We start from the raw sequence: 19911 nt of genomic DNA, 5'->3' as shown, positions 1-19911 counted from the left end.
GAGATGGCCTCTGCTTATTTTTTTGTTTGTCTGCACGGCAGCCTAGTTCCTCTGAGTGGGGCCCTCCTCATCCTTATGACCCTATAGGGTTAGGTTATTTATCAGAAGCTTATGTAACATGCAGATATTGGATTTTGCTACTGATTCTTCACACAAATCTTGAAATAGAATCCTGAAATAGTTGTTGTTGTCATCTTGCATGCATTTCATGGGCAGGTGGCATGGTAGCCCCTTCCATCAGTGTGTGAATGGGTGTAAATAGGTGAATGATGACAAGTGAAATATGACAAGTAGTGTGAAAACCGTTTAGAGTGGTCGGAAAGACTATACACATACAGTCCATTTACCTCACACACCAGTAACAAATTAAAGTGTGTTAGTTGGGCCACCATGTTTATACTTTGTCATGTGAGTCTGTTTGATTTTGAGCTTATTTGTTGCTCTTTAGTGTATTTATTATTTATAGTAAGTTATTTGTTTTCAACCTATATGTGAGGAAGAGACATCCTCCCTTTTATCCCAGTGGCTTCCTGTCCTGCCCTCCCTCCTCCGCCGCCAACGAACCGACAACCAGGAGATCAACCGTCAACCAGGAGATCAACCGTCATAAGGCTACAGACACTGCCAGCCATGTCCTGCCTCTAAATCCCCCTTAAAAAATATATTTAGCATTTTAATGCACACAACAAGAGCCGATTTGCTACTCCTTTTTTAAACATATTATATTTCAAAAGCGTCGTTGTTTTTGTATTTATTAATAAGGAGAGAACATGTCTTCCCCCGCGCAGGAAAGGAGGTCTGGCGTTCAGCTGCTGAGCGCCGCGCTGCTGCTGCTGTTCTCGCTCTCCGGTAAGAAACCAAAACAGCCAAACCGATCGATGCTCCGATACATTGATACGCGACAGTTGGGATGATAGCGCCCGCAAACCGCTACATCGTTAGGCCTTTCCCTTCATATCTGACTGTGTGTGCGAGTGTGAGTGAGTGTGTGCAGGATGAGAGGGAGATAATGGTTGTAATTCGAGATAATGTCGGTTAATTGTCATCCCAGCGTTTCCCTAGTTTGACAGAAGCCATCCATTAATAAAACCAGACTGTTGTGGCTTTCTTGGACGGCTTTTAGCGAAACTGAATTCTGATCTGTTGTGGTACTTCTGTCATTACTTATTTCCCCCCTATACGAATCCATTTAGCCTCTGTTGACATATAAACCAGTGCCCTCGCGCTTCACAACCTTTAAACAGGGTTTTGGATGCACCATATAAAAATAAATATTGGCTCAGTCTGCACACAGGATGACAGTGTAGGCTGCACAATAGGTCTCAGTGTTGTGAGTGATGGCCAGAAATAGTCCTGTAATGAGGCGCTAACACTGTGCTGTTGATATTTATGGGCCTTGTATTCAGTAGCAGACATGCAATACAAACCTACTTATGGGGTCATCTAAATATTAGTTTTTGGGATTTATATAAACACAGGAGGGAGCAGATGTGCACAGCAGGACAGCCAATCCAAACCTGTTTGTGATCATTTCCAGATAAAAAAGATAGCCGACAGATCAAAACACGCTTCCACACAATATGGCCCACATCTGATCACGAGGGTGGATGATCACATGAGGCTTAAATATGGATATACAATCGAAAGCCAACCTTGTCCATCATTATACAAGCCAGTGCTGTGGTGATGTATGTCAGCGTTGAGCTTGTATAACTTACCTTCCCTTCCTGCTGCTTACTCAAGTTGCAATAATAAACGCTACAGTAAAGCCACTTGGTGTCACTGGTAAATGTGCAACATGTATGTGTGGCACACTAGTAAAACTCAACACCTCCAAGGCGAGGTTTATGAACCTGAGCAGGACACAGGTTGCGAGGATGGGTCATCCAATCAGTTAGGGAGAGGAGGGTAGTTTAGAAAGAGGCTGGATCACTATCTGAAGGATTAGCATGGTTGAATGTTTATTTGTACAGTTGCTCCTTTCTATCTCATTTTAACAGGATGTAGGTTCTGTGCTAAGGGGGGAAAAATGTAAGATCATTGCATTCCTCTTTAATTCTTATTTACCCCACTGTTTGATTGTCAAAATGAAAAAATATTGCATAAAATAAATCTTGTGTGCTGCCTTTCAGAAGAACACCGTCAGGCTAACAACACGTTTGTCAGTATTCCTGTGGACTTCTGCTGACTTGTGAAGCTGCTGCAGTTTCCCACTAATATTCTTTCTGCCCATTATTGTTTTAACTTTACTCAGCAACCCCACAATTACAGTTCCTGCAAAGACGCACTAGATGGCAGCAGCACACTGCAAAGACAAGGCATCTAATATTAATGCACTTGCATGGACTAATAGCATTATTACATTAGAAGCGTCAAATTACCACAATTCAGTCAAAACTTTAATGTAACAGCAATGCATTTAGTTTTCTGAGAGAAAAGAAAATTCAAAACCGACCCTAACGATAACTGCTACGAACAGTGGCTTTATAATTGAGGCCAGCAGGGAGATATTTCTATAAAAGGGGTAAGGGAGCTCCTTGTGCTTTTCTAATTAACAGAGAATCCTGGTTTAAATTACAGCAGAGCCTTTAAAAAACAAATACAAATAAAGGAAATAAAAAGACCACTGAATTTGCATTCGGTGGACCTACATTTTCCATTAACTGTTCCTTACTTTCCCAAATACAAATAAATGAGTTTTAGCTTTGTCTTGCTTCTGAGTATTCTTTTTTTCTTGAAACACTTCAACAAGAATCATTCATGACAGTGTTTGTCACAGTCACCATGACATTATTTATTTGAATTACAATGTATGTCATTCTGACATAGTATCATTTTATCCTTCAGCCTAGAATTAGATATTAAATAATAATAATCCAAAGATACCCTCCCTCTCCTGATTTTGCATCGTGACATGGTCCAACAAGCGTTGCCAATGACGTGACAATGTAGCAAATCCTCCGTAGTTGACAAAGAAAGTAGCATACAATTGAATGAATATGGCATTTATGTTACCCTTTAAAAAAAAACTTAATTTACCTTAACTTATATATCTTCCTTCCTATTGAACTATCAGTGCTTTTTTCTGTGCAGTTCTATAAGTATGTATACCTTGGCATCCCTTTGGAACACATAATTAAAACCTTTATTATTGTTTGTAATGCAGGAGTTAGAATTAGTGAAATAAATTACTTTAGAAATATATTTTGAAAATGTATGACGGCTGCTGATGTTTCCTTATTTATAAGATGTTAAGATGGACCCAGTGTTTCTCGTCAGATTCCTGTCCAGAAGCTTTACCTTTGTTTGGTGAACATGTGACCTTAACTGATCTAAACCATGTGAATAATGTTTAACACTGCCACCATTCCAAACTGCTATGTACATTGATCTCTGTATCTATTTACTTACATGTTTCTGTGTTTTATGTCGGTGTTTTTTGTTTGTATCTCCTGTAGACTCCATTCAAACCCTTTAAGTGCTTCTTCAAAGTTTCAGCATACTGTATCTTAAAGCACCCAGACTCTATTATGAGTAGACACGACTGTCAATAATGCATAACAGTGAAAGAGTGGAGGGGAGAGGAGGACAAGGAATAGAAAGTACCTTTCAACTCCGGTCAATATATTTCCATCAATAGTACTGGTGATCACAGAAGACTATGGGCTTGTGCAATAATTACGCCTGCAACACTGCAGTTCAATAAGGTCAGTGTCCTGGATAATGTGCTCCTGTCTGTGCTGATACAGTAACCTATCCCACAAAGACGCTGCAGACCCACACATGTTTTTGTTCATTACTTAATGGAGCTCTGGGGCCGATTGCTATCCCTGTCTAGTCATGACATAACCGGAGAAAAGCTTCTCCATCCGTCAGGTTTCTCCAGAAATGAATGTATTGACTGCTGACTGCTCCCCCTTTTGTTACCTGAGTGTGGAGTGCTGCAGTGTGCAGAATGCAGTGTGACTTTCTCCAAAGCAGGGGGCACTAGAGCTAAGTCCTGCAGCACTGAGTCAAAAGAATCAAAACCTAACAATACCAGACTTATAACAATTTAAAGGCAGCATGCTGGAGTCAGCATATCATCCACAAAACATCTGTAGGCTTTACAGGCTTTGCGCAGTAGTGTTTAAGTTGCAAACTCATGATTCACTTTTACGCCAATGCCCCTTTGGTGTGTTGAGAGGCAAAGGCATAAAAAAATACTTACCCGAATACCCAGAATCTGCTCTGTGCTGGCTGAGTGATGCTGACCAACCTCTTACTGCCATCTTCAATTGTAACACTTATCAAACACAAGCAAGTGTTCAGATGCCAAGCAGCAGCAGCAGCAGAAGAAGATAAGCACGTAACAAGTAATGTCTGGACCCACTAAAAGCAACTTGGAATTAAATAATTGTTTTTACCAGCAACCAATCTATCTGGACTCAGATTAGATGTTATGGTCTAACCAACCCCTCCATCACCATTAAGCCAATATTGCCCTGGAGATATATAAGGAATTTACAAGTGCTCCCGGTTATAGTTCTTTGTAGAGGCTTTGTGGTGAACTAAGGAGGTGGGGATCAGAGGTCAGACCCTTAAAAAAAAGCATCAGAGCCCTCACTGACGCTGCCCAAAGCAGAAGAGTAGAAGAGAGCCAAACTATCTGAAGGACGTCGTGTAGAGTTGCATAGCCCTCTGTAGAGATTTGGTTCCTTTGCAAAGGTTTCAAGAAGGAGGGTGCCCAGTTACTAACCCTAAAGCGTCAACACACTCAAGACCAGTATTTACTCCAACAAATCACTCAGGACCAGCACTTCTTAAACCCTAGATCCAGTTACAACCACCTTCAACACCAACATAAGTGAGTAATACTTTTAGAGATTGCACAACTGGGTCCTAGTGTATGATCATCATGGAGCGACTGTGGCGAAGTGGATAGCAGGGCCGTCCTTCAATCAGACGATCGGCGGTTCGATCCCCTCCACTAGTTGCCTGTTGTGTCCTTGAGCAAGACACTTAACCCCAAAATTGCTCCTGTAGCTGAGTCTACGGTGTAGAATTGTGATAGAATCTGAATTGTAAGTCGCTTTGGATAAAAGCGTCTGCTAAATGACTGTAATGTAATGAAAATGAGAGCCTCTAAATACTGAGCTGAAACCCTTTGTGCCCTTCAAGCAGCTTTACATCACTTTCAGAAGAGACCTTCAAAAGGTGTCTGTGGTTTTGTCAAGCTGGTCCTCGGCGGGTTCCTGCTCAGACTAACTTTGTCCATGCCATCCCACAGATGCCTAATTGGATTGAGATCTGGAGGCGAAAGAGTTTAGTCTAGTCCAGGCTACCTTAAAAAATATATTCACTGTAATATGTATTGAACCTTTCCTGACTCATCCAAGGATTGTAGTTTTGGGAACCATTATTCCTGTTGAAATCAAAAACATTTGTGCATACTGGTTGACAATGTTGCTTAGATAAGTTGTGGTGCCTCTCAGTTGGCCACAGCTTTCTTTTTTATTTATTTAATGCAAATTGGAACAGTGTGGGCCTCATTACTATTCTTGTGGAAATATAAGATGTACACTCTTTAAGAGGTTGTTCATACAACAACCATATATACAATCTGTTTGACTACTTCTTTTACCCATCAGTGAGTCAGGCAGACAGCCTTTCCACTCTAATAAATTAAAACTGTTATTTTTCACCAATACACACCTCTGCTGTGAATAGTGATGTGTGCATATACGTGCAGCCCAATGAAAAAATGACGTAACAGTCCTACCTACGTTTTACCTTCTTTTTTTTCTGCATTGACCTTGTGGGAGTAGGGAACAATGGAGGGAAATAGAAGTGCGTAAGAGAGAGAAGGCAAGGGGGGGGAGACCGGAAATTGTAATTTTGAGGGTAGTTATGGGGTCGGACGGAGGATAGTAGTAGGACAGAGGCGTGAGAGAAGGCAAGAGAGGTGGACGAAGATGGGAGAGGAAAGAAGAAGGGGCAGAGGGAGGGAGGAATCGCATGAGGCTGCTTCACTGCAGTATTTCATCTGTTAGCAAGCCTCTGCCTCTCTCCGTCTGCATCTGCCCCTTTCTCACTATCCATAGGACTGCTGAGTCAGCAAGAGCCTGTATCAAACTGTTTCTCACACTGCGTATTTGTGTATGGGTTGTAGTCGTGCGGTAGGCACTGTAACTGTATGGAGCGCGCACGTGTGGCTATGTGTGTGTGTCTGTGTCAGTGACTTTGGTGTTTAAATGTGTTAGCAGTGTGTACAGATAGGTCGTTGTGCTGGGATGACATTGACATAGCACAGCTAGCATGCCTAGCGCACTGCTGACAATGCACACATGAGGTTGTGTGTCATTGTGTGTGTGATTGTGTGTAATAGGAAGGGAGAGCAAGAAGCAGCTGCATTACAAGACACCTGACTGGTGAACGGTGCGCATGGAAAACGGTGTGTGTGTGTGTGTGTGTGCGTGCGTATGTATGTAAATTATACATACGGTGGGTTGGAGATGCAGAAATTGCATGTGTGTGTGTGGGGGTGTGTGTGGTGCAGAGAGGCAGGCCTGTGGAGTGGTGCAGCAGCAGTGGGAAGGGTGCCAGAAACACCCGACTGCAGAGGAAAGAATGGTGCAGAGTCCCATCACACACGCGCGCACACAAACACACACATACTGACTGAGAGGCACAGATTCTGTCTGGGGAGTGTAAGCCCATGCTTAAGACGTAATGGTAGAAGGGAGGAGGAAACCTGAGGAAACTAAACGATACTTTAATTTCATTTCAAGTTCCATGATATGCAGTTATATGCTTTTTTGCTTTCATTTTAGAACGTCGAAATGTAGAATATGGCTTACTGCAGCAGTCTAAATGTATATTTAACATACTACTGTGCAAGTATCATGATCATGAGAGCCAATAAAAGGCTTTTGTTGCCTTTCAGTGTTCCATAGACTGTGCTATCCTGCCATCCCTCCTGATAACTTAATCAACTGCAATGATAGTAATGACTTTGAATACACTTTGATGCCCACACTACATTAGTGAAATTGATTTAATCCATTTAATTCTACTGTTTTCATGAGGTCAAATGTGTCGATGCCAGATCACGGTTCCAAAAAATCATCATCCCCCAGTTTCAACAAAATCATACCGGTGATAACTGAGAAATATTACATTTGATGCCATCAGTCCACTATATTTGACTGTTCCTTTAACATTAGCCATCATGATTTGCACAAGTACTACATGAATATAAAACAATAGAAATATTATAATGCTATTTCATTAATAAAGTGTTAAACCTGCTTACAATGAGGAGATGCCAAAAACAACATATCTTGCTTCCACGACACTAACTATCTCTATTATTCCATTCATGGGGTTTGACATAATTTAGCTTTATTACAGTGTATTCAGCGTAGCCATATTCAAGTGGAATAATGCCATTCCACAGCTACCCGCAATCAAGCTCTTCATTCAATTATCACAAATGACAATTTTTAAAGCTAAGATCCCTGTGTTTCAACATGGATGTCACCTTCTGTAGCAGCAATAGATAACTGAAATAATGTGCAAACCCTCAACAAAAATAGCGATGTTGTTGTGGAAGCTTATGTGGAAGCTTTTTTACTCTCTAGACAGAGCCGCTGCTTGGAAATTGCAATAACTCCATCTAAAGAGGCATATGCTGTGGATTTAAATGGATCAAACAAACATGCTGTGAGATACCACTTTCTGTTTGCTGTCTATGTTTTAGAGTTTACTTTGCTGGAGATGTTAATACAGAAGACATATTGTTTGATCCGCAATCACTTTGCTAGACAGCGCAGATGTTTTACTCGCATTAACGGCATTATTAACACTGGTGTTGTTGTTATTTGCAGGTTGTTTGAGCATGGATGTGATCATGCCCGGTAGCATTAATGCACTGAATGGAACAACTATCAAAATCCCCTGCACATTTACTTCCTGCTATAAGATGGATCCTAACAAGTTTGTCATGAACTGGACCTACCAAGAAACACTTAATGACACAGAGGAGATGGTAAAATGGCTTGTCATTATGCTAAACATCTACAACTACAACTATAGGTGTCTACATTTGAAAAGTTTAAGCCTGTTATGGACACTCTCTCTCTCTCTCTCTCTCTCTCTCTCTCTCTCTCTCTCTCTCTCTCCATAGATTATGATGTACCATAAGAAAAGAGGAATGGTGCCTCTGCGCTCGGACCGGTTCGGAGATAGGGTCAAGTTTGCCGGGAACCCGGATAAGAATGACATGTCAATCACTCTATCCAATGTTCAGATCGAGGATGAGGGGCATTACAACTGCAATGTGATAAACCCCCCAGACCGCATCCAAGGACATAATGGCTTACAGCTCAATGTTGTTTCCGAACGTAAGATACTAAACCTACACTTTCTGAAGATACTACACTGCATAAATCATAATCCTTGCCATAAAGATACCCACAAACTGCATCTCTCAAACCTTCAAATTTACCCCTCGGCTACCAAACGTACATGCAGTATTCAGTGCTAAACCAAAATGTATATTTTCAAGGGAGAGTGCTGCTTTAAAGAAACATTCCTTGTGTCAAGTGTTAGGGCTAGATCTTGCTATCGAAGATATTACTTACAGCTGCAACAGCAGGGACAGCTGCACTGCAAACTGATAGCCCTTGTGACTCATTCATATTGTTATAGTTGCACCACAATATGGCTAAAAACACTGACTTTGTAGGTTGGCGCAGTAAGCTATGCATTGGTATATGTTGACAAAAACAGACTTTTGAAATGCTGTAACAGAAAGAACCTAGAATTTGGACTTATTAATGACTTTTCTTCTTATCGTGAAATACTGTATTTGTTGTCAAAAGTGGCGTAAAAGTTATCATTTGCTTGCGTTTTGCATTGCACTGAGCTCTCTCTGCCACTGTTCTTTAATGTTGCTAAATGCCATACAGTGATCATAAATAACACACTGTGTGTGTGTGTGTGTGTGTGTGTGTGTGTGTGTGTGTGTGTGTGTATCCTGGAGTGTGAAGACCTAATGGTGATGAGTCAGCTTTTTACTTATTAATGACCAACAAGAGGTTGAACTTCGTCCCTCAGCATCTTTTTCGCACCCACACACACTCTCACACACGCACATGACCCTGGCTAACTCAGCAGCACTTTCTTTCTTTCCACTCTGTTTAATCAGCCCAGTAAAGCTTTTAGCCAGCATTGCACTTGTCTCCATCCTTTGTCTACAAACTATTTGACCCTTTATTCTCCTCTCCTCAGTTCCCCCTCCAAGGGATTCGACCATTGCAGTTGCGATTGGGGCATCAGTGGGTGGAGCATTAGCTCTGCTGATCCTTTCCATGGTAGTAGTGAAATGTCTTCGCCGACACCAAAAACAGGAACTGATTTCAGAAGAGAAGATGGAGGAGGAGGGAAAACTGGAGGCTGAGGGTGTTGCAGAGGAGGGAATCAAGTAAGAAATCTCCCCATAACATCCTAAATCTTCAAGTAGTTACTATAGCAGAAGCATCAAGATGCAGAAGCATCAAGAAAGTGTGTCTCGTTTGAAATGACATATGAACATCAGCAGCATACCGACAGTCACCAGCAGCATACCACTAGGAATCAATATGCCAATGAATTAAGAGTTGTATATTATAGCCGTTTCGGCACTTTGTGATCCTACATTTAACTTAAGCACTTTTTAACACCCGCATTATTGTGTCCATAAAACCTAAATTCTACAGCCCAGTCATCGGCAAACCCAGCGTATGGGTGGGCCCCAGGGGGCCAGGCTGACCCCCAACCAAGAGAAAATCAGGGATGATGATGATCTTTGTTAATTGATGTGCATTATCCAAATGTTTGTTATATATTTAATTATCTTGCAACATTAGGAATATCAAAGTGAAGCTTGAAAAAAAGAAATGTTTGTGTTTGACTGTGAGATAGTCCTCGTAAAAACAACAGCTTGTCAAAAATGAAACGGTGTTGGAGTAGAGGAGAAATGGAAGAGCGCACAGATTTGTTACATCAGAAACAATGTGAGACTATATTACTTTGCATTTAATAAGGTGCCAGAGTGCTTAAAAAGCATAAAAATATAGCTTGTTTATCAAAATATTCCCACGGGAGGATCCCCCGGACTCCCCTGTATTCCAGGTTAGCCCCATGTTGACTTGTATACGTCTGCTGGTCCAAACCACGTCCACACATTGGCAGCACCCCCCAGAAGATAGCTGCATTTCGGTTAATGACCTCACCTATGGTGTTTCCAGATAAGTGCAAAATTCAGACACGTATGCTGCATATTAATAGGGACGATGTGCTGATGATTATATTATCAGCCTTATCAATACACTCACGTGCTGGCACTGCCTATTTTGTTTACATTAGGCCCGCACACGGAAATAAAATGCCTGTGGGGATTTATGCATCCCGCCCGGTCTGGTCACTGGTCTTTCTTCTGTATGGACTAGTCAATCGTACAAACATCTACTCCTACTCCTAAAATTACTGTATGCTGACATGCAGTGTAACAAAAACACACATGTTTTTAGCCTATTTTGAAATGTGTTAAAGTGCAGGTTTACAGCATGGTCCTCAGTCTCTGTCCAAGATGTAATTCGTACAAAAGAAAAAACACACAGCTCAGACATAACTCTGTCTTTGTCACTTTAACTACCCTCTTCTCTCCTGTAATTGGATTACAAACATCAAACCTTCTCCCTCTATTGATGTTGTCGGGCATCTCTTGGCTTTTATTTATAGACAACCATAGCTGGGTCATCTGATTGAACCAGCGGCCGGTGGAGCTCTCACCCCCAACACCCCCTCCGGTAAATACCTGCTCATGTCACCCAATCTGGACTGTTGTCGTCTGTCATCAACACCATGTCTGCTACAGAACTTGACATGGACCGTATCGAGAAAAATATGAAATACAACTAATCAAATAAATAAAAATCAAAGTCAAAACCAGACTGACAGGACACTGCTCTCTTTGCATGTTACATAATACATTAAGAATTGCAATTAGTAGAATTGCAGTAGCCAACAGAACCACAAACGTATTTATCCCTCTGTCAAAAGAGGACTGTGGATGTGCACTGTGTTAAAAAAAGAAACGCTTATACAATATGTGTATGCATGTGTGCAAGCGTACAGGTTCCTTTGTGTGTGTGTTGTGTGTGTGTTTTGCCCCAGATCTCTCTACCTGCTGGCTTCATCTCGAGAGAAGATTTTTTTTATTGGGGCATCTACCAAGAATATTACAATCATCGGTCAAATATTGTTCATTCTCTTCTCCTCTCTTTTCTTTCAGACATAAGCACTCCCTACCTGAAGATCTATAGTAACCACTGCTTGAATCATTGTCCACTGATACTTCCATATCTTTTGCGTGTGTGTGTGTGTGTGTGTGTGTGTGTGTGTGTGTGTGTGTGTGTGTGTGTGTGTGTGTGTGTGTGTGTGCGTGGTGGTGGTGGTGGTGGGGGGGGGCTGAATGTGTCTGTGTGAGTGCGTATTTCTATATGTCTGTGTGAGCTGCGTCTTTTTCCTTGAAATAAGCCAGGGAACTTACCTGCTAAACACATGCTACTTTTTATTCATAGCCACAAGTCAACTTCAGGGACTATCTCACAATGAGTCAATCTCTCAATAAGGATTGGAATTTTCATCACACACTAATAGGACATGCAAGGGCTGGGCGGTATGACCTAAAATGTATACTACAATATAGTACAGTACAATATCACAGCGTCACAATATCTAATTTTATTGCCTGAAGTTTATTATATAATGAATTAACTATTAATAACGCTATGAGTGGCTGGGGAGGCAGAGCTTCATACTGCAGACTGCACAGCAAATGTTGTGTGTGTGTGTGTGTGTGTGTAATGGTAAATTGTTCAGTTTCCACTCTTTCAACTGCTGCAGTTTAGCTTTGAGAATTTTGGAGGGTGAAATGTTTTGGTTTAACATCCTATGAACCCAGTGTCTTTCAACTCTGCCTTAAATGCATCTCTCAGTATTGGCACCATGCCTTAATTAACATGCACAGTTGCATGTGTTATCCAGAGAGAGAGAAAAAACATTCCTCATACCTGCGTGGATGTTTTCCGAGCAAAAAAACATCGCCCTGCATCGTCAGCAGAATCTGATTCTGCACTCTGCTCAACAGACCTTTTTCACAGCAGACATTTTGACTTCATAGCAGGAAAAGCACAGGTGGTACTAATAAAATTAGCGAGAGCGCTGCTCTATTCAAGTGCCCCTGCAGGTCATGACAGTAGCTGTGGTTTTTATTTTGCATTTTTAAGTTGTTGAAATTACAGCCCCATGACATTACCACTGTCAGTGGTAACACAAAATGATGATGATTAAGTGTCTGAAATTTCAGTTTATTCTCACTCACCGCTCACCATAGAATACACAATTGAATGTCTATTATATACGGAGTAGTGAATGAATGAGGGAGCGATTTCAGACACAGCCAGGGTGACAGTGAGCCAGCATGAACAATACCAGGACTCTGACACTGAAGCACCGAAATGGAATTCAGCCATCATTATGTTGTTATTTACACCTGGGATTTTTCTATTGTGACATGTCAAAATGTCTTCTGTGAAAAAGGGCTGCACTGAGTAACATGCAGTGAGTTGAAGTGATTATTTAAGAGTACTTTATGCAACATAAAGGGTAACGTGGACCCTTTCCCCCCATGTTATTGTATTTAAGTGATTAATAGGAGCAAGGATGTTTGAAACTGGTCCAGTATTCAGAGAGAACGCTGCAGACCTAAAGGAACAGGCTGTAATGTAATCATATCGGGCAATTGCGCACCGTCAATTCACGCCCACTAAAAGTGCTTGTTTTTGCCACTGATAGGCTCAGGTTGTTAGTATAAGGGCCTGACAACATTATGGAAATGACCAAACAGAGAAACCTTTCACTTCCTTCTTGTTACCGTTTCATGTGACTTGTTGCCGTAAGACGACGTGAGTGAGAGTTTGTTATGTTGGAGTACAGAAAGCGTAGTTTAGTGATTTTTAAAAGATTTTCAATGTCATAACTGAATATTTGGCTGATTTCGACAATGTTGATGCGATGTCAGACACCAGAACTAGACTTCTCCGAGTGAGACACACAACAACAAACGAACCGGATCAATTGAAAGGTAAAGAACATGTTTTTCTCTGTAGGGTCCCCTCCATAATGTTGTCAGACACTTATTATAACAATCTGAGCCGGTCAGTGGTAAAAACATTCACTGTATTGGATGTAAATTGACGTAGCGCAATTGTGCTTCATCGATATGATCACTTTGCAGCCCCTTTAGCAGCTGCAGTGTTCTCCCTCAATACTGGACCATTTTCAAAAATTGTTGTCCCCAGTTTCATCACAAAAACATTGGAAATAGGGTCCATGTTGAAAAAAGACAGATGTCACCCTTTAAATTCATTCTTTAGTAACACAAACAGCATCGCCCAATCTTTATATTCCTACTGTATGTTATTACTGGTTATACCGTCCACCCCTATGACAGAAACGTCTGCACCCATCCAGGCCTTGTCTAGAAGAATGATATGTTAGTGTGCCTGAATACAGAGGTTACAGTAGCAGACACAGATGTTTGTTCCGTTATTTATAGGATAAAATGTGTCTTTATATCAGACCATACAACACTTACAATATCTGTGACTGCAGTACATTGTGCACTTATTTGCACACACTGCATAGGGATAATTGTCAGTAACAGTGATGAGCTTTCCTCTCAGAATGCTGCCCTACATACATAATGTTACTGGATGAAAAGGATGGTATTAGAGATAAAGTGAAGTGAATTATCGCTGATATATGACAGAATTTATGTCAGAAACATATCAAAGACTATTTTAAGTGGAAAAACTCACATTGCACCTACAATCACGTAATTCCTGCCAGTGACAACCATTATTAATATGTATGGGAGGACTTAATAAAGGTTGCCCAAAAAGTAGATTTTACACAGCCACCGTTTTATAGTAATCCTTACCATGACAAATATCACACGCATATTAATACAGGAAATAATACCAAATGATCCAAATTAGAACACAAGATGCTTGTGTTCGTGACTGACAGAGAGGTGCTAAATTGAAAATAGGTAGAATCTGCTATTTTGTCAATTTAAAGCATGTACAGCTTACTATACTGCCATGAATGCATGTCAAACAGTGCATATCAAAAAGAAAAATATTATAATAAATTAAGAAATGTAATCATGTTCTGTTTAATTCATTAACTTGATAAAGCCACAGCAATGTGAGTCAGTCAAAGCATGTTTGAGCTTTCTCATATGTAGCAATCATTTATCAAATATTATAATACCAGAATTTTATTTCGATTTCATTTTGATTCATGCATAAATATGTTCTGCTTACATATTTGATTTATAAAGTCTCAGAGGTATTTGGTTGCACATAGATGAGATTAATCTGCCAACTTCAAGATTCAAAAATCTTTGTTTACATTATGAAAAAATAAAAGCTTCCGTTCACATAATCTAATCTATATATTTTTTCCAACTGGAGCCCGGTTTAAGAGACAAAAAAACTTTAAATTGAGCCATTACACCTCAATACAAACACATTGTATTTGTTCATTTTAAAGCAGATTAATATGTAATAGTTATGAAAGTTTTAAAACTTACATCCTAGCTCTGTCTCCAAAGTTATGCCTTTACCTCATCAGTGGTGTATCAACATGTATATATTGTTTTGCACATTAACACATTCATACCAATTCTAATATAATCAGTTTAATTAGTGGAGAGCATGCGGATGGAATGGAAATGAGGACATCACATAAAGCTCACTTTAATAAGGTGGTATATGGGAAAGTTGGACCGTTATAGAAACATGGCATGATGATTGTATGGTTAAATGGGACATGTATTGGTAGTGCATTTTTTTTGATCATGTCTTTGGTTGGAGCACCTTAAATGTAAAAAAAAATATTCTCTTGATATTAATATTTAATGTCCACTTTTACATGTTGCAGCATGTGAGCTTTGTTATTCTCTGAATGTTGTTTTAACTATGTTGTGATGACAGGCCAGCTGTCACAGAGTGATGTCTCTATGATGCCTGTAATGCTGTGTCATCCAGATTTCGGAGAGTGGTTGGCACTTCCAAATCTGGTGGCTTGGCCATTCCTGGTTTCTGACATTTAAAAAAAAATATGTACAGGCCTGTGTTAAGGCCTATAACTTAATAAGGGTTTTTATGGTTTTATTATTCATGATTTTATAATTATATGTGGTGTATTGTGTGATCAATATGGTCATTTAACACAATCATGCTGTTAAGAACTATAATAAAATGGTGATGTATTGATATATTCAAATAGTTGGCTGTATGCATTTAACTGCAGAGTTATTTGGTTGGGAGAGCCCCGTCTGACACATTTCGTGGGACACTGCTATCTGAGTGGGTTGAAGCTTGTTTAAGTTGCAGGGTTTGTGTGGTTCACCCATGAGGTGAGGACTGATTAACATTTGGGGCTAATTCATATTTGGCGGTATGAAGTCAGATAGATTACTGTATATTGTATATACTGTATTTCTCAAACAACTAAACTAACAAAAACATTAATATTGTACGATGAAGTAGACAGATTTATCATTGTGCATCACTGTTTACCATCTCTGGCTATGATTCTGCCCACAATAGTTGCTCTTGTACAACTTTAAATGTCAGTGAACACCAAACTAATGCTTGCACTTTGCTGCCTCTGAACATGCAGCTGTCATTACATTGTGTATTTTGAATAAAGTTGATTTTGCAAAATGTCACAGTTTTCTGTATTTCACTTTGTATTCATCTTTTAATTATCGATACCTGCTTCTCCTTTTCAAGCCTTTCCCAGCTCACACTGGTCAAGAAGCAGGGAACACCACTGTTTATCACCAGTCTGCTGCAGGGCTGACACCTATAGCAAGCAACCATTTACAACTACATGCAATTTATAGTCCACTAGCATGTTTTTGCACGGTGGTAGGACACTGAAGAAGCAAAGTGGACACATGCAGATCCACACAGAAAGGCCCCAGCAACTCCGTTTAAAGCCTTATATCAGAGCATGAGAGTTTTGACTGCTCCACAGTATGCTCATGTGCTTTGACCCTACGCATGTATGTGAGCAGCAACAAGTCTCAAACTCAGGAAGCCAAGCTGCGCTCTGATCTCATCATGGGGGGGACAACCTGGAACTGCTCCGCTGAGAGTCAGCCAGAGGTGACTTTGTGAATGTAGACTATGTATTTTCAGCGTTTGCAGACAAATGGGATTCATTTTGGTTCTGAACTGTAGCCCAGATTTAAAAAAAAACAGCCCTGTGCGCGACACCAAAATAGTGCAAGGCTGTCTATAACACTATTAAACAGTATTTTAAAAATCACAATAATTTCAAGCGCGAGGTATTTCAGGCTACAAAGGATCTACCAGCTGTGCGTTTGCATGTATTTGATTGGCTGGTTCAGTTCCGGTCAAAGCAGTGCATCGCAGTAACAGTTGAGCCTGGTTCAACTTTTTTTTTCTGGATGACCCTGCATTTTTTTTTTTTTGCCAGAGCTCGTTTGCACCCTCACTGCGTCAGCCCAGTGGTCTCGTTCATATACATGAAGGGGTCTAATATTTTACATGCAGTGCTGTTGTTCGAACACGGCTAAAAGAAAAAGTTTCATTGATAATCACATTAGTTTACAGATAATGTGTGTCAGTTCAGATGACTTAGGTGCTATAGTAAAATAGGCCACTGCGCAGACTGTCAATTTTAACCACAGAGTGGGACCATAAATGGAATGCACATTTCTTTTGTGGATTTTTTCAAGCAATTGAATTATGAGTTGTTGAAGTTAAGAATTCATTACTATCATTACTACCTCCGTAGATTGCGTAGTTTTCATCCAAAAAAACATATTCAAGACAAAACCATCAAAACAATTACTAAACAAAACCAACCAATGATTAAATTGCAAAGTGTGCATTCAATAAGGACTATGACACATGTCATGCACTTCAAGAATGTTGTATTGAATTATACAAAATGTTATTGTGACTATATAAAGCCAGTGAAACAGCAAGTAGAGTAGAGGAAGAATAAGACAATGTGTAAGATACCTAATAAGTGTATTTAAACTTTCTAGTTGCAATTACACTACGCGCATACACACACACACCCCAACCCATAGACTTTGCAATCTTTTTTAACATTTTTGTACTTAAACCTTTTCGACATCAAGCCAACGTCTGGCCAACATCAAGCAAATCATAGCAGTTTCCAACTAAAATCCAACTCCAAGCCATGAGACTATATAAGGCTGCACAACAAACTGTGAGGCTGAAAGCCTCCAACACAAATTCTCCCCCAAGAGGCCGGCTGCATATTCTGTACAGGTGTGTACTGCAGACCTGCTCTTAACTTTAGAGAGGACTTACCTTTTAATGGTCCCTGTTCCCCACCGACGGAACGATGGACGGAGAGACATAAAAACAGGATCACAAACCGCGTGGGACAAAACAGACAGGAAAAAGAGAGGAATGGGACGCAAAGACAAGAACGGAGGGAAGAACAAGAGAGTAAGAGGCATTCAGCAACATTTACAAAGCAACAAAAATATGAAGAATTGATGGGAAATTGATGAGGTGTAAGAAATGAAGAAAGGGTGAGGAAAAATAGGAAGGACAGATGAAAAGGAGAGGTAGAGAGAGGCCCGCCCCACTTGTCCTCCTCCACTCAGGATGCTTTCTGAAATCTGCTCACTCACCGGCTGGTGCAAAGAGAAAGAGAGAGATATGGAGAGTGGGGGGGGCAGGTTGAAGTAAGGGGTGAGAAGAAGGTTAATCAGAGTGGGAGGTGAAAGTGGTGGGAAGATGAAGGTATGGAGAGAGAGAGACGATACGGGCTGAGAGCTGAGTGTCTCTCAGTAGCTGTGCTCGGACCGGCTCAGCTGTGTGGCTTCACTGCAGCATTTCGCTGCCCTGGCCGTCCCAGAAACAGATCCTCCGCTCTCCCCCTCCCTCCGCCTCTCATCTCACCTCCTTCCGTTGCCTCCTGTCATCTCTCCTCCCCTTGCTCCTGTCGCCCCCCCACCCCCTTTCTCTCCTTCTCCCCTGTCCACTCTTCCCATCTTTCCTCCCCTTGAACTTCTCTTTCCTCTTACCCCTCCTGATCCCTAACACTCTCCTCTCCTCTCATCAGTGTAATGTCCTCTTTTGCTCCGCCTCCGTTCTATACACAGCATCCAAGGTCACCCTGTCCAGAGGCAGGTGTGTGTGTTTGTGCGTGCATGTGTGCTCGCATGTGACTATGTCTTGGTGTGCATATGCAAAGACACATGTATCACTGTATGTTTGCATTCCATTCCCCCTCTCCTCATATATGCGTGTGTATTTATGTATTTGCCTCTAGCATCCATTGACGTATTTATCTACAAGGAGCTTGCTGCATCATGGTATGTATCTCACTCATCTATCATTACACCCCCCCCCCCCCCTACTAAAACCTGGAAATGACAATACCCGACACGTGCACGTGCGTGTTATGGTCAAGCATCCAAGCAAAATGCAGGAAATGTTAACTGACTAACTACAGATAAATATGGTGCAACCGCAGCCACACTAGAGGAAAAATAACAATAAAGAAAACATCAGAATAAAAACTATAGCTCAAAGGTTTATGTTTAAGCTAAGATAGGATTCAAGCATCTATATACTTGTGGAGGTTTGTATCAGCAATAGAAGAAAAAAATATTTGTAAATGTCCTCGCATCTTGTTATTCTGTTCCTGTAGCCTGACAAGCAGCACGAAGTGACGATGCAGTGGGTGTGCTGAGTCGGGGGTGATTGTGGTTACTTTGAGTATGACTAATCGGATGCATGAATAATTTTCTGTGATATGTGGCTGGACCAAGGGTTCAATTATGTTCCACAGTAAAGTAGGTGGTGGTGGTGGTGGGGTTGTACATGGAGTGCTAGCAGTTAACAGATGGGGAACAGTCCCCTTTGCCATGCCTGTGCAAGTCTACAGTGTGTCAAAAGGCAGCTCACCCACTAAGGTCCAGCAAGGTATTTGTACACTTCAATCGTTTTAGCAGTTACAACAATAAAAGTGTCCTGCAAAAGCAAAGACAGATAGATCCCCTTGCTTGCTAATATTAGGTTTTACTTGTCCACGTTTGAGTGAAATGGGAAGTTGTATTCGGTATATAAAAAATGGGCCACTGACGTTGGTGATTACTGTTGATGCGTCGCTCAATGTGCGAGGAAGTCATGAATCTTGGGAAGGAGGTCAGACTGCACATTAAAGTTGTGGACTTTGGTGATCCTTCACTGCCGCCGTGTTGTGTTGAAGGCTAAACTAGATTGTGTACTGTCCTGGTGGTTCCATGTGATTGACATGTTACTGCACCTATGTGCCTTGCAGGCAAAGGCATATCAACTGAGACCAGTTTCTGAAGTTAGTCTGTGACAATCTGATTGAAAGCCAAAGAACATACGTCAAGGCCAGGTCTTTACAGTACAGTCACGTTTGCTGATTGTAAAGGTTTCAAGGACAGACGACGGAGGATAGGCTGAGCTCTGGTCCACAGGCCTCAAAGGATGCTGTCTGGGCCTTTTGCCCAAATTGGCAGTTGCTGGTTTGTAGTCAAATGTACCAAGCAAATCATTTCAAAAAACATCTACAAAAAACCCTGTGTCATGCAAATAGTAAAGTCTAAATGTATTAAAATACACAGGCCCGTGCTTGTGTACATGCAGTATACTGCATATGTAGTGCCTTAGAACAGTAATGCAATACCGAAAGGTTTCTATGGTGTTACTGTTGTGTTTTCATTTCAAAACAAGCCCTTCCAAATACGTACAGTCCTACTGT

General features: G+C 41.0%; 1 protein-coding gene across 4 annotated transcripts; it reads left to right on the top strand.

The window, feature by feature from the left end:
• The first annotated feature begins 549 nt into the window (after positions 1 to 549).
• On the top strand, positions 550 to 15829 carry scn2b (sodium channel, voltage-gated, type II, beta). Of its 4 annotated transcripts, XR_004213192.1 has the most exons (6): positions 550 to 849; positions 7869 to 8029; positions 8168 to 8384; positions 9274 to 9466; positions 10765 to 10832; positions 11318 to 15829. XR_004213192.1 is itself a non-coding variant. In XM_031860655.1 (5 exons), exons 1-5 carry the CDS (start codon positions 771 to 773, stop codon positions 10772 to 10774), a joined length of 660 nt encoding a protein of 219 aa, XP_031716515.1. In that variant the 5' UTR covers positions 550 to 770; the 3' UTR covers positions 10775 to 15829. The 4 variants fall into 4 exon arrangements, 3 of the variants coding, with proteins under 3 accessions (XP_031716515.1, XP_031716516.1, XP_031716514.1); XM_031860655.1 differs by having other exon boundaries at positions 10765 to 15829; XM_031860654.1 differs by lacking the exon at positions 10765 to 10832 and having other exon boundaries at positions 551 to 849.
• Positions 15830 to 19911: the final 4082 nt, after the last annotated feature.

The sequence above is a fragment of the Anarrhichthys ocellatus genome, unplaced genomic scaffold (genome assembly GCF_004355925.1).
Source record: "Anarrhichthys ocellatus isolate YVR2014 unplaced genomic scaffold, GSC_Weel_1.0 scaffold24, whole genome shotgun sequence".
In the NCBI taxonomy this organism is placed as follows: Eukaryota; Metazoa; Chordata; class Actinopteri; order Perciformes; family Anarhichadidae; genus Anarrhichthys; species Anarrhichthys ocellatus.
This window is presented reverse-complemented; position numbering and strand designations above follow the sequence as displayed.